Source organism: Ctenopharyngodon idella, chromosome 14, assembly GCF_019924925.1.
Source record: "Ctenopharyngodon idella isolate HZGC_01 chromosome 14, HZGC01, whole genome shotgun sequence".
Classification (NCBI taxonomy): Eukaryota; Metazoa; Chordata; class Actinopteri; order Cypriniformes; family Xenocyprididae; genus Ctenopharyngodon; species Ctenopharyngodon idella.
Genome location: NC_067233.1, coordinates 5,888,854 through 5,903,851, shown reverse-complemented (window position 1 = coordinate 5,903,851; position 14,998 = coordinate 5,888,854). Strand labels below are relative to the sequence as shown.

Here is a 14,998-nt window from a genome sequence, read left to right as displayed (position 1 = left end):
AAATATATATATAGACAGCGAGAGAGAGAGAATATTGTCCTTATTAGCAAAAGCATGAAATTATTTGACTTTAGTAATAATAGTAATAATAATAATAATATTAATTATATTATAAATAATAATAATAAAAATAAACTTGGAACATTCATTTGCAGTATATTTTTATAATATTGGTCATTACATAAAATTATTTATTTCTTTCTTGATTATTATTATTATTATTATTATTAAACATTATATGAATTTATATATTATATCTATATATTATATAATATTATTTTTTATTTATTACTTTATAACATTATTATTTAATAATAAATTACTAGACAATTAGTGTTTATTTTGAACAGCTGTTGTCTTTCATTTGCAGCATATATTTTATAATATTAAATATAATATATTTATGTATTATTATTTTATATTATATTTATTTATATTATAAATTATTGTTATTTGTTTATATATTATTTTTATATTGTGATGATTATTATTATTATTGTTAAATATATTTGTTATTAATAATAATAACAATAATAACAATAATAATATATTAAATATAAATATTAATATATTAATATTTATTTAGAACAGTAGATGCCTTTCATTTGGGGTTTTAGAATATTTCTTTTGTATTATTCACCATATTATAAAAATACTTTTTTAGAAAAGTATAATATAATATAATATAATATAATATAATCAGAGCAATTGCCTTTCATTTGCAGAAATTTGAAGAAAAGTGATTTCTAGAATATTCCTTTTCAAGGTGACTTGCTTTCCTGCTGTTAATATGGCAATTCATTAAAAGTCTGATTAAAGCTCTATTCAGCACCCCTGATAACGGCCTCATAACAGTTAAAGGGAAAAGTGAAAGACATCATTGTATTCCCTCAGGGGGTCCCATTAGATCTGTGTCCCTTGGTGTTAACATTTGAAGAAACAAAAGGTGAAGATACTGATGCTCTTCAACTGAAACTTCACACTTTTCCTCAGGAGTTTTTTTTTTTTCAGTGGGTCTTGTGCTGCTTCAGACACCTCTGGACTCTGACTCCACATGCTTTTAAAATTCACACTTTTATATTTAACACTTCTGAAAACTACTTCCTGCTCTCATTTGTCCACAAGGACCTGCATCCTGTTAGTTAAATTTAGTTAAACAATGCAGCAAGAGAAACTAAGAAGTGATAGCATAACCTAACTGAAATACACTCCTGACCTGTACATTTTAATCTGAACGTAATAAAGCCCATTACAGTTATCTGATGTGTTCCTAATACTTCTTAGCGAGGTGACATGCATAAGGAGTCATGTCATTACACGGGAACTTTTGTTTTTCCGCTGATGCCATCAAGAGCGAGGGCCTGGCAATGGGAAGCTATATAAGCAGCACATTTCCATCCCAATCCTGGCCACTCTTGATTGACTGTGCTCACTCAGGAAAGGTAAGTAGGGAACCAAACATATTTTTGTTCATTTTGAAGTCTTTATGTGTTAACTATAAAAATAAAAATAACACAGGCCTTATTTATTTATTTATTTATTTTTTTAAAATGCGCTCTTCATTCATATATATTTATACAGTCATTCCAGGCAGTACATGTCTACAACTTCTGCCTATCATGGTGCTGCTCCAGACAGCAGCGATAATCCTGCTGTTGGCCTCCCTGCCTGGATCACTCTCTACTCCATCACAGCATCTGTGTGGCTCCAACCTGGTGGATGCGCTTTACCTTGTGTGTGGGCCCAAAGGATTCTTTTACTCTAACAGAAGCAGGAGGGATCTGGATACCTTGCTGGGTGAGGAGAACTCTCTGTAATGCACAAATGCTACAATATGAAACTAATTTTAAAGAGGACCTATTATGATTTTGTTTTTGGGGTCTACTAGAATAGGTTTTCATGCTTGTATGTTTTTTTTGTGTGCATATTTTATATTGTTACACAGCACCTCTCTTCCCTGTCTGTCAATAACTCTGTTTAGTTCCGGTCACTAATAAGCCCCTCCTTCCAACAAGCGTAATGTGCTCTGATTGGTCGGCAGGATCTTTGCGTTGTGATTTGTAACCCGCTTCCAGCGTGTTTCGGAAATGCCACGCCCCTTACGATACAGGCCTCGCCCCTTTTTGCGTATGCCAGGCGGGAATTATTTAATAGTCAATAATTTTATCCCTTAAAACTAATCTTTAACCAAAATGACATATTTTAAAATTTTTCCTGTGAAAAAAAAAAAAAAAAAAAAAACAATTATTCATGACTTAAAATAGCTTGAACGTAACTCTACACCCCTGCTTCATTTATTATAGGCAGATCTATGAATATGCTAATTAGCCCCGCCTCCACTCACTCGCACGAGATCCACTCGGTGAACTTACTGAGGTAAAGGCTGTACAATGCTATGGCTCTTTACAACGTCAGACACATAATTGTAATTAATATGATTAGCCTTTTGCTCGACTACATTATCAAACAGTTGCTAAGTCTGCCTTCAAAAAATCAGTATCTTTAGAAACACTTTGAACAACTCAGAATGTTTGTGGAGAAAGGCATAGTAATTTACATAATGTTAAATCTACCCGATTTTTTTTTATATCAAAAGAAAAATATACCTGGCTTCTTGAGACTCTCCTGCTTCAGAGCATTCATGGTTAATGATATGCTAAAGCCCGCCAGGACTTTGAAGTGATATTTAACGTCACAAATAGCGATTTTAAACCGTGTTTTTTTAAACTGTCATTAGATCACTGCAGTTTTAAACAGACAATACTCAGCAATAGTGTTGGCTTGTGAATTTACACATTGTTTGGCATATTAAAAACACCACATAGACATATAAACAACATTGAAAACTTGATTTTCACCACAGGGGGACTTTAAATGAGGGATGTGAGAGAACATTATGTGAATAGATTGTGACAGTGCTTATTAATACAGAGAATAACTCTGGAGTGGATTTTGTGCTTTGTAACTTTGCAGACCTTTTTAAAGCGGAAACAGCGACATTACACTTAAAAAAACACACAATAGGTCCTCTTTAATGAAAGATTTAGTTCAAGAATTAATAGCATCCACTTCCTCCCCCAGTCTTGCTCTCAAATTTAGCAGATTATGAGGTAGCAGAGGATGATCCATTAAAAGAGAAGGTGATGAAGATGAAGAGAGGAATTGTGGAACGGTGCTGCCACAGGCCTTGCACCATCTACCACCTGGAAGACTACTGCAGCTGAACAAGCATAAATGCTATGTGAAGGTTAAAGACGTTAATAAATGATCATTATATGCAAGTACAACATGCTTGATTGCTTGTCCTTTTATATGGAAGCTTGTAGAAGAAATGAAGAAGGTTCCTTCAAAAGCAGCATTACATGACAGAAACATGTTCTGGTTTTCCTTGTGTTCTAGCGCCCTCTGCTGGAACATCCATGATTTTAAGCTCTCAAACTGGTGAGAAAGGCATGATAAAGCAATACAATGTCCTTGGCTTCTAGTATTAAAACGATGGCATGAAAATGACAAAGCAAAGAGATTGAAAAGAAAGTATTTTATTTCAAAAAGACACTTTCTACTCTTAAAATAAAAACAATTTAAAGACATCTATAGTTTTGACATTAAGTTTAGTGGCAGCAAACGGTTAAAATTATAAAATATTGCAGTAACTAAACTATCATTAAAAAAAAAAAAAAAAATGAACAAATCAAACTGAACATAAGGGGCTCGTTGGATAATTGAAACAGAGTGGGCTAACTTTGAACTTTTTAAAGAGAGTTTAAGATAATTGCACACCCGGTGCTCAACAAAATCAGATAACAGAAAATCCTAAGTGATTCCAAGCCCATAAGCATTTTCACCATTGTAGTCAAATTCGTCAAGACCAACATCTAAAAAAAAAGGGGGTTGTCAATTATATATAGATATTGAGTGACAATAACAATGTTAATGCCACTGTATTAAAATTCACACACAAACACAAACAAACAAAAATAAAACATATATAAATAAGATCCACATTGTCACAGGTTCTGAAGAGGCACAGTCAGGATGTTCTAGTGCTGAACTATCTTCTGTCAGTGTTCATGTTGACCAGGGATATTCCACAAAAGTCCATAAGTGATAGTTTAATGCAATTTGTTGTTGCCTAGAAAAAGAAGAATGAGATTTTAAAGGTATAATAAAAAGAACATACATACAAATAAAATAAAATGTTTAGTATTGTGTGCGTGAGCTACAACTTAGCCTAATTTTGACATAAATGGACACTAAGTTACAAACTTAATATTTTTTTGCAATGCACCATTAACCTTAGTTGAAGCATAACTCCACGTATAAACTAAATATTCACGGAAGTCTCCAATCAGGAGTAACGGTTGGAATAAATTAGCAGACTGATCAATAAGCTCTTGTTTTACCCAACAGACTACAATTCTTTAGACATGTGATAATGCTGACATTTACACTTGCTTACATTTTAAGTGAGAGAACATTATGTGAATAGATTACTATTTTGTTAGCGCCTCATCAACACAAACCTGTCCTAAACAGTGCCCTGCTGTGCGCATTGCTCCGTGTTGTACGTCAAATAAAAATCATAAAAAAAAAAAAAAAAAAATCATTTCTTATGTTTTTTTTTTTTTTGTATCTGTATTTATTTATCCTTATTCATTTCAGATACAGTTTCTGAATGTTATTTATGCTACCTATTATGTTTACGATTAAGTAGTATCGTATTTAAAGGGTTAGTTCACCCAAAAATGAAAATTGTCACAATTTACACACCCCTATGTTGTTCCAAACCTGTATTAGTTTCTTTTTTCTGTTTAACTAAAAAGAAGATATTTTGAAGAATGTTAGTAATCAAACAGTTGACGGTAGCCATTGACTTCCGTAATAGAAAAAAATAAAAATAAAAATACTATGGAAGGTGAATGGCTACCGTCAGCTGTCCGGTTACCAACAAATCTTCTTTTGTGTTCAACAGAAGAAAGAAACTCATACAGGTCTGGAACAACATAAGGGTGAGTAAATGACAATTTCTCTCATTTTTGGATGAACTATCCCTTTAACTTATTTTTACCGCAAAACGAAAAGAAAAGTTAGAATGAAGGATAAACTGAAATTCAGAGCATTTAAACAACTTCTGTTAATGTATTTGAAGGCTGCTATTAGATCATTGAGGGTAAATGTCATATGCGACTACGCATTTCTTTACGGAGAGCTTACGGCCTACTAGCTACGTTCTGCCTTAAAAAAAAAAAAAAAAATATATGATGCAATCAAATAAAGTGCTGAGTTACAAAGTAACTAATAGATACTAAGCCTCTAGTATGGACTTTATATTCCAATTTAAGTATTTAAAAAAAAAAAAAAAAAAAAAAAATTATGAAAAGCTGGTGTAACCTTACCCAGGTTTCTTTCATAACTCACCTTGTGTAAGAGCTGAGGTGGGCTGCTGGTTTTCTTTGAGCTCGTGTTTGAAAGCCTTGCTGGGGTCGAACCTCCGTGGCGTCTGGCTGGTCTTGAGTCGATCCAGCTCTTGCTTCTGTTTCCCCACTTGTGCCTTTAACTTAGACACTTCCTACAGAACACATGGACACGTTCAGCTACCCACCAAAACCTTTTATATCAAACAATGACAACTGCCTTATGACTAATGCCTTACTTGTTTGAGCTCCAAGTTCTCTTCTTTGAGTTTGACCATGTGTTTGATCTTCTGCCGCTGGTTTTGATGGCCCATCAGATTAGCATAGGCGTCAGCTAACTTGTTCAACTCGGCCTGCGTGGCCCCTTTCTCATTCAATAAAGCGTTCCTCTCTGCCGCAAAGCGGTCCAGCTGTTCCTGATAACCAGAATGACAGAACTCATCTAGCACATATTTACTATCTATCCAACATCTCAGTTATTAAGAGTTGTCTCTACTTGTTGCACTATAAATTCAAACTGTAGCACTCTGCACATCCTTCACAATGTCTGGAAAAAGTGGGTGGAGTTTGTCACTAATCATTTCAGTGACCTTAACAGCACATTTGTAAATACTGCAAAGTGCTGTTACCCATTTCACATGTGAAGCTTGTTCGTAAAGGCATCTTAAAAGGCACAACAGACCGAGAAAAAAAAAAAAAAAGGCCTGTTTAGTTCTGAAAGTCAAAGTAAGGATGGTCATGATAAAATAATCATAAAAACTAAAGTACTGGATTTGGCAAAGGAAATCAAATGGAATAAAAACTAATAATAAAAAGAAAATTTAAAGGAATTTTCTTAAAAACAGAAAACACATGCCTTCAAGAAAATATAAGTTTCCTTATATATAATAAGAGGGGAAAAAAAAAAAAAAAAACGTTCTTTGCTTACCTGAAATGGTTTAACTTTAGCAGAGAGCTCTTCATACAAGTTTCTCCAGTGTTGAGTCTCAGCGTCACACGTGCTGGGGTGAACAAATGAAAATATGGGGATTAAACAACAAAAACAATGAGACCAAGTACATGAGTGCATGTACTAGAGACCTGTTGAGTGCTTCCTAAGTTTCTTACCTCTGCAGCTGAGCCTCTGCAAGTTGTTTGTGAAAGTCTTGTCTTTCCTCCTCCATCTGTCTGCATAGCTGTCGTCTCTCCTGCTGCCACTCCACAGCATGACGTTGAGAAGAATCTCTTTCCTCCCGCACCTGCCCGCGCAGCTCAGAAATCTCACATTCCAGCTCCTCCATGAGGCCCCGCAGCCTGCTGGCTTCTGCAGAATGGCCCTCCACCGACTGCCTCCTCTTCTGCTCCCTCTCCAGCTGGGTCTGAGCCCGCTCTCTCTCCCCTCTCTCCTGCTCCACCTCCGCCTGCAGGCGTCTCAGCCCCTCACTCTGAGTCTCTACTGCTCGCTTCAACTCTTCCTCTCTCTGAGCCAGCTTTGTCTGAACTTCTAAAAGCGTCCTGTAACACAGCAATGCCACCAATGTTTGTTACGCTGTAGTTTTCATTTAAATTCAAAATGGTGTGTATTCTGAGGTATGAATGCTAAAGTATGACCTGATCATTACAGACCTCTGATGGTGTGACGATAGTGATTGCAGCCTAAACCGGGTGCCATTATTAGTGATGGGAAAAATAATGTGTTAGGTTATAGAAGATAATCTTCTGTTCGGTTATAAATAACGCAGTTATTTAAAACTCAATTTATGTAATGGATCTTGAATCCATCTTACAAATCAAGTTGTCGTCTTATCCTGAATCACTACGGTATAAACAGAGAGAAGTAGCACCGGCCACAATGTTCTTCCGCAAGATGCATGCAGTTTTGTTTATCAACTAGAGAATCAAGTTACATAGTCTACCTTTAATACAAATATTTAAAATATTAAAAATACTATATTTATGCTGTTTCCACATTAATGTGAAAATATATTCAAAATATAACAAATTTTAATGTCAGGCATGATTAATTGCAATTAATTACAGAAACTTGTGAGCGATTAGCTTTTTTTGTTTAAATAAATTGCAGCCCTAATCAATATACTTACCAAAACTGAAATTGTGTTTCAGTTTATTTATTTTGTGATAATGATGTTTTTTCTTGGACCACATTGTCAACTATGTGGGAGCTGCACATTTATGGGAAGCGTAGCAGATAATTACTGCAGATCTGTGAGGCGTGACACTGACCTAGCATACTCCTCTCGCTGTTTATCCTGCATTTCCTGGTAGCTTATGAGTTTCTGCTGGTCCTGCTGCAACTGTTGCTTCAGTTGGTTCATCTCTTCCTGCAGCTGATGGGCTTGAGCCTCAGCCTGGTCCTTCTGCTCACCCAGAGACCGCCTTGTGCTTATGGAATTTGAAAAGAAAACATCTGATGGATGATGATGGTTCAACGGGTATTAGCGATTAATAATTTATGGGTCATTTTAAACTTCCATATAAACTGCTTCCCGCAAAAGAAAAACAGTAGTGCAGGACTTTTGTCATTGGGAATTGACTGGATGGTTGCTATTGACATGAGTGACAGGTTGTCACAAACATTGTCAGACAAACATTGTCAGAAAAGAGACGAGATACTATTGCAAGAGGGAGGGGAAAATTAGATTAAAGGGTACAAGAATTAAAAAAAAAAAAAAAAAAAAAAAAAAAAAATTAATACCTCTCAAAATCAGTAGTAACATCCCCCAGCTTGGCAAGACAGCTGTTGTGATCCTCTTCTAGTCTTTTGATTGCAGTCACATGAGCCTCTTCTAAAGCCTGCATCTCAGCACACTTCCTGCCAAAGGAGGCAACAACACTGGTCAGTTTTTACCAAAGAGATGCAATTAATCTCAACTCTATTAGAAGTTGTTCTCACTTTTCTAACTCAGCAGAAGTGTTTTTGAGCTCCTGCTCCAGTGTCTGGTTCTTCTGTGTGAGGTGCTGGATGGCCTCCACACTAGATTGCTCTTGCTTCTCCAGCTCTGACAGCTCCTCGAGCGCGTCCTCCAGCTCCTCGCCGAGCTGTCTCCTCTCCGCCTCGGTCTCATCTCTCAGGCGCTCAAGCATGCTAGCCAGGGAGCCGCTGTGAGTCTGCAGCAACACACATTAGAGGAGCTTAAGAGACATTAGCCTAATCCACAAAGTCGATCAGGGAGACTTTGACTTCCTGATTGAGAGACGACACAGTACGACCTAGTTAAAATCTATTAAGTTGCACTCTTCACTTAATTGTCCCATTCATGCTGGTATAAATCACATCACAATTATATACACTATTGATTTTTTCTCTCAGAGTACTACAACAAATCACAAAATGGCATGTTAGTAAACCGTTTTCCTAGTCACAGCCTAGATACATATACTCAAGCTAATGAAATACTTGAATAGGAGGGGGGAAAAAGTCCAGTTTCTAAATCCTTCACAGCAAAGGTCCAAACAATATATATATACACAGCAATGAATTGGGGGAAAATAGGGAAAGAAATCCCAAATAGACTTCCTAAGACTTATTATAATTAGTGTTCTTGCATGCATTAAGTGAAAAAGCTTTCACAAAAATGTTCCAGTAGTTCAATAGCATAAAGTGAACTTTGTTAAATGGACAAAAAAAAAAAAAAAAAAAAAAAAAAAAAAAAAAAAATATTGGTGACTGGAATACATCACAATTCAGGAAAAGTACTCAATCTCGTCATTTCTAACTGATAAGACTTCCGTTCATGTGAAGACAATTTAAATATTTGCATATGATTTTTGTCTATTTAAGTCTATGCAACCAAAGCTTTCACACAAGTACAAAAATCCATCTTAAAAAAAAAACAAGCACTTTTCTCTAAGTCTTCTGAAGAAACAATCGTTGATGAACAGATTTGATTTAAGCTTTTACATATATAAACACTGATCAGTGCACATACACAAAGCTCATTAGAAATGGTAAACAGAAGATCAAGCGTACCACGCTTGATGCGTGAGAACGAACCTCATTGGTTCTCACACTGTGTTTACGATTATTGTTAAAAGGATATTCTCACCCTCAAGCCATCCTAGGTGTATTTAAATATAACTATCTTCTTTCAGACAAACACAATCATAGTTATATTTAAAAATATCCTGGATCTTCCAAGCTTTATAATAGGAGTGAAGAGGGGCCAGACTTTAAAGCACAAAAGGGGAAAAAAATAAATAAATAAATAAATAAAATAAAATAACTGCATCCATCCATTATAAAAATAATCCATACGGCTCCAGGGGTTAATAAAGGCCTTCTGAAGCGAAGCGATGGGTTTTTGTAAGAAAAATTATAATTTATAAAATTAAAATTACATATATTATAATTTCAATTATAATAACTAGCTTCTGTCAGACGACCGTACACATACTGCACAAGTCGCCACTAAAGTAACTTCTGATGTGATGTATGACGTAGGATGTAGGAGTAGTGTAAACTCAGATGCCTCTCACGGTTCAAATAAATGATTTTGATAAGCTCAATGCATGTGCACTGATCAAAGTCATGGGTTTGGAATGACATGAGGATGAGTAAATGACAATTTTCAGTTTTGGAAGCTTTCATTTTTAGAATGATTAGTGACATGACATTTATAACTCAAAAATGGGGTTTGGCTCATAAACCAGTCTAGTACCCATGAGATTTCAATTCACACACTTGCTGTGTCAATCGAGCAACTGCAATTGAAATGAATGGCACCCAAAATGAAAGCTAATACTGGTGTAAACACCACCTACACATTCTCTTGATTACCTTCTCCTCCTCCAATTGTTTGGTAAGTGCAGAGTGCTCCTCCTTCAGCTTTTCATATGCCTCTGCCTCAGTCTGCCTGCTCTCCTCCAATGAGTTGATCTCTGCCTTGAGCTCTTGAACCCGTCGCAGACCCTCCTCCTGTGTCCTGGCTGCACACAATCACAAACAAACAATCCTAAGAGATTAATGATCAAATAAATCCCACAATGCACTTATTTATGTGCATCTCATAATCACTCAAGCTTAGTTTCATGCTGCGTTTTAAAGTCAAATCTCACTCACCTCTTTCATCCTCCAGCACCAAGCATCTCTCGCCCATGAGCGCCACACGCTGATCCAGCTCTTCCTCGGTCCTCCTCAAGATCTCCTTCACACGGGCCAGCTCCTGCTCCTGCTGCCGAACCATGCTCCGGGACTCCTCAAGATCCTGAGCTCCCCGCTGCATCTGCTCCTCCAGCTCTTTCAACGACGTCTGCGAGGCCTGCAGATCCTGCAAGTGCTGCTCCAGCTCCCTTTCCTTCTCTTCTAGAGCCTTCTGGGAGTCCTGCAGCTCCTGCCGAGACCTCCGCAGTTCCTCTTCCTTTACTTTCAGGCCCTCCTGACAGTCCTGCAGATCACCGGTACATTTCTCCAGCTTCTGTTCCACTTCACTGCACAGGCCGGGTAGAGACAGATGAGGATGTAAACACTGATACCATAACAACAGCAACAATATGAAAATGCACAGAGTTCTAACCTGAGGTTCTCTTGAGCATCAGAGACACGGCGCTCCATGGTGGATTTGTCCTGGAGCTTAATCCGCAAATCCTTTGACATTGGAGAGTGAGACAGACAGCTTATCTCAAACCAAGCAGCACTTCAAAGACTGATGATTCAACCTAAGCGGTGAGTAAATGTCAACTGGCTTAAGAGAGTCAAATTCTGTTGACCAAAACCAATACCTGAATCTCTTCATTTGCTGAGTCCAAGTAACTCTGCAGGGCTTTGATCTCCTCCCTCAGCTCCTGGATTATGTCTTCATTTGAAGAAGATAGAAAAAAGTCAGATGTAGCCAACCCAATGACATCATAAAACAAACAGTTCTTAGCATGCAAACTTACTGTGCAATTTATCCATTTCATTCTCAAGCTGCTCATTCTGGGTTCTTGTCTCCTGATGAAGATCCTCTAAAACACAATGTTTAGTAATAAGCAAAAAATGTAATCACTAATGATATCTGAGTTACCACTAAATTTGAACAGTCATTTGAACCAATAAATAAATAGTTTCTAAACCACTTTACTCAAAGTCAGAAACTTCTTAAATATCAATGATTATAAGCATTATATTCAGCAAAGATAAAAGTATTTCCTAACTTCCTCTGCCAACCACTTGACTGATAAAATTTGCAGGCAAGACTTGCTGCTTTTGGGTAACAGACAAAACCGATATTTTCTGATGAGAACTGGTAAATAGATGGCAGTCAATATTTCTGGCTTGTCTGAACAATCTAACATCTACAAAAAAAACAAAAAAAATACTGAAATGCCACAGAGTCTTCTGGGAACACTTTTGAACAACTCAATCACTGAATCATTTCTTGAGCTACGCAAATGAAACTGATGTTCAGGAAAGCATACTACTCTTATTGCTGCAGTGTACATGTATACAGTGCACAGTATGCAAATGCTCTACATTATTAGACACCTAGATATACATTTGTCAAACAGAGTAGCATACAACAGAGATTACTGCATGAAATAACGTGTCCCACAGCAATGCACTCATCCTTCTATCTGCAGTGTGATTGATAAAACGTAAATAATATCAACTATGGCTTACACCAACTTTAACTAAAAAGTAACTAAATAACTAAATCACGCAAAATAACTACTGGTAATTCCAAAATAACTAAACACCACTCACTAATTTAAAAATGCAATGTGATGCATAATACTGTTGGAAACACTGAAATAATGTTGTTTCACTTGATTTATTAGAATAGTACATGCTGTAAATAGAAGATGCGGTATATTCTGTGCAGTTTTCAGAAAATATGTTAGTATTGTTTAGAACATGGTCTGACTTATGTTTAGACACACTGAACGTTTGTCACATACATTTTATAAAATGGGACTTATCTAAAAATAAACATTATCAAATATACATTATAACTCCTCACCAAGATCCTTGTTTCTTTCCTGAAGAACTCTAAAAGTAGTTCTGGCAGTCTCCAGATCTGTTTCCAAGACCTTTACTTTCCCCTCTGAGCTGATCTGTAGGAAGCTCAGCTCCTGTTGAAAACGCACAAGCCCAAAATTACACTGAGCAAAACTGGTGAAGTTACAAACTCCTCTCCATAAAGTGACTGAGATAACCTACTTTGTCTTTGACATCCAGTTTATTTTTGGCCTCAATGAGCTCCATGGAAAGAGAATTGATCCTCTTCTTGGTGATATCTGCAGAGACCTGCGAAAATGAAAGTGTAAAGACATTCCTCAGTAAACTTGAAGCAGTCTACGTACAAAACACTTAAGAAACAGATTGCAAAACACCCTGGCACTAGTCACCTTGGTCTTCAGGAACTCATTAGCTTTCTTTAACTCTGCGAGCTGCCTCTCAAGAGAAGCCACATTGGCAGCAAGGCCAGTCTTCTCTCTGACAGCCACAAGCAATTTAGACTCCAACTTCTTCAGCTCTTCCTCCAGGGTCAACAGTCTGCGATCCTGCTCTCCTCTCTGCTGCACCAAAGAACGGATCTATACTCCAGCATTAGCAGTGACAGTCAAGGTTAGGAGAAAAGGCCAAAGAAACTGATCAGACCTCAAAGCAACAAATAGCCATCCAGGAAATGTTCAAAACATTTTGAAGTCTACCTCTTTCTCCAGTAATCTTTGATGTTTCATCTCAAGTGTGAAACTATTTTTGTCCTTTTTGGAACTTAATGCATCAGCCTATGTGAGGAAAATACAAGAAAAGCAAATAGTTAAAACTGTTGACTGATATACAGGTAGATATTCAATCTACTGACAAATTGTCTGTTTTTAGACACTTTAGTGAACTCTAAAAAGGGCATTGGCCCTATTAGCTCATCCAAATATAATATCAACTATGATTTCGAAGAACATGGGTAACCAAACAGTTGATGGACCCCACTGACTTCCAGAGTATGGAAAAATATACTATGGAAGTCAATGGGGCCCATCAACTGTTTGGTTACCCGTACTCAAAATATCTTCTTTTGTGTTCAGCAGAAAAAAGAAATTCATACAACTTTGGAACAACTTGAGGGTGATTAAATGATGACAGAATTTTCATTTTTGGGTGAACTATCCCTTTAAATCAATTATCTAATCTAAACACTTACGTTTCGTTGTTTAAAATGAGTATGGGTTTACTTTGCGATAATGACTAACTGACTGTACATTATCCTGCAATACTACTCATGTAACAATATAATTATATAATGAAAATACATAATTTTACCTCTATATTATCTTAAAGTTCCCACTAAGAAAAAAAAAAGTCATTTCCAATGTACAAAACAATCAGTATAATAAGAAAAACACCGGAAAAATACAGTTACATTGAAATATAGTCATTTTAAAAAGGATAGTTCAGCCAAAAATTATGTCTTCTTTTATTTGTGTACAACCTGTATGACTTTCTTCTGTGGAACATAAAAGATGATATTTTGAGAAATGTCTTAGTATTTGTCCATGCAATGAATGTCAAGGGCGTGCATGTTGTTTCAGACGAGAGAATTTCATTATATGGATAAAAATCATCTTTTTTTGTTCTGTATAAGAAAAAAAAAAAAAAACATGGAACAACATGGAGGTGTACATCTTTTATTAAAGAAATACTTCAGGTCTTACCAAACCATCAACAGACATGGTCCTCCGAACTGGAGACATGGATACTTCTTTTGAAGGGGATGGCAGGGGTACTTCTGCTGATCAGCATTTTCAAAAGAAATAGTTAAATATATAAATCAAATGCAATATTTCTCATTCTTAAGGTACAAAAAAAAAAATGTTAATGCTTGTTTAAGAAAATCTGCCCTCACTTTTGGTAGCTGTCCTGAAACGCTCTGCTTTATGAAATGAAGCAGCTCCCTTCAGCTCACCAGACTTCACATCATATGTACCAGGCGGAGGAGCACAACCTGATAATCATAATACATATTATCAAAGATAATCAAAAGACTATGAATATGAACTTCTCACAATCACGGATGCAGCTGAGGCGACAAATTCATCATTAATTTCTATATATTTAAATGTCATCTGTTTTGTTCCTATCTTTTGAGCTCAGATATGACGTTACTGTGTGTATTTGATAAATAATCTTTGTTTTAATAGTCTGGCAGAATAATTAAACTGTGTTTAAAGCCTTCAATTTCAACATAACAGCTGCATTCAACTTCAGTCACATCGGAGAATAATGAACAGACGCGTGAAACTTACCGATATGCTCGTTAAATCTCTTTAATGGTGCTCTTGAGAAAGACATGACCGATAAGAGTGGTCGAAAGCCCAAAGACTGTTGAAAAACTTATTTAAATTGATAAATTGTTTAAACTTCAGTGATAAAACTTTAATACGGCCGAGCGTCAACAACAATTCGTTTACACCCGCTGAAATTTTGAAATGGTAACCCCGCCCAATATATCCGACGAAACGACATTAGCCAATGAAATTGAAGGATATGTGACGAACAGAAATTTAAGCCAATCATCAACGACATCAAGCTTTACGTCACATCTGGTAACGCTGCGTTCTCCCGAAATTCAAACTGCAGGCGATAGACTATTGAGTCAGAGATG

At 36.4% G+C, this 14,998-nt stretch overlaps 2 protein-coding genes across 3 annotated transcripts; one reads left to right on the top strand and one right to left on the bottom strand.

Annotated features, from left to right (window-relative positions):
- Window positions 1–1,293: 1,293 nt before the first annotated feature.
- On the top strand, window positions 1,294–3,373 carry insb (preproinsulin b). The gene is given in 4 exon segments (XM_051918484.1): window positions 1,294–1,354; window positions 1,357–1,446; window positions 1,582–1,797; window positions 3,082–3,373. Coding segments are annotated over 4 exon segments (510 nt in total). The 3' UTR covers window positions 3,225–3,373.
- A 150-nt stretch (window positions 3,374–3,523) lies between these two features.
- hmmr (hyaluronan-mediated motility receptor (RHAMM)) lies at window positions 3,524–14,844 on the bottom strand. 2 transcript variants are annotated; one of them, XM_051918455.1, is made up of 20 exons: window positions 14,640–14,844; window positions 14,240–14,338; window positions 14,049–14,125; window positions 13,047–13,124; window positions 12,741–12,929; window positions 12,553–12,639; window positions 12,353–12,464; window positions 11,292–11,357; window positions 11,133–11,206; window positions 10,928–10,998; window positions 10,474–10,841; window positions 10,192–10,340; window positions 8,308–8,522; window positions 8,110–8,226; window positions 7,638–7,796; window positions 6,522–6,908; window positions 6,343–6,415; window positions 5,654–5,830; window positions 5,419–5,569; window positions 3,524–4,132 (listed from the first exon to the last, which is right to left on the bottom strand). In XM_051918455.1, exons 1-20 carry the CDS (start codon window positions 14,683–14,685, stop codon window positions 4,113–4,115), a joined length of 2,715 nt encoding a protein of 904 aa, XP_051774415.1. In that variant the 5' UTR covers window positions 14,686–14,844; the 3' UTR covers window positions 3,524–4,112. The 2 variants fall into 2 exon arrangements, with proteins under 2 accessions (XP_051774415.1, XP_051774416.1); XM_051918456.1 differs by having other exon boundaries at window positions 14,049–14,122.
- Between the last annotated feature and the right edge of the window lie 154 nt (window positions 14,845–14,998).

Excerpts from the sequence above, each read along its gene's own strand:
- hmmr (XM_051918455.1), bottom strand. The coding sequence starts at position 14,685 with ATGTCTTTCTCAAGAGCACCATTAAAGAGATTTAACGAGCATATCG. Across the intron at positions 14,339-14,639 it reads GAGATTTAACGAGCATATCG|GTTGTGCTCCTCCGCCTGGT; the intron begins GTAAGTTTCACG and ends TATGATTATCAG. Across the intron at positions 4,133-5,418 it reads CACCTCAGCTCTTACACAAG|GCAACAACAAATTGCATTAA; the intron begins GTGAGTTATGAA and ends TTCTTTTTCTAG.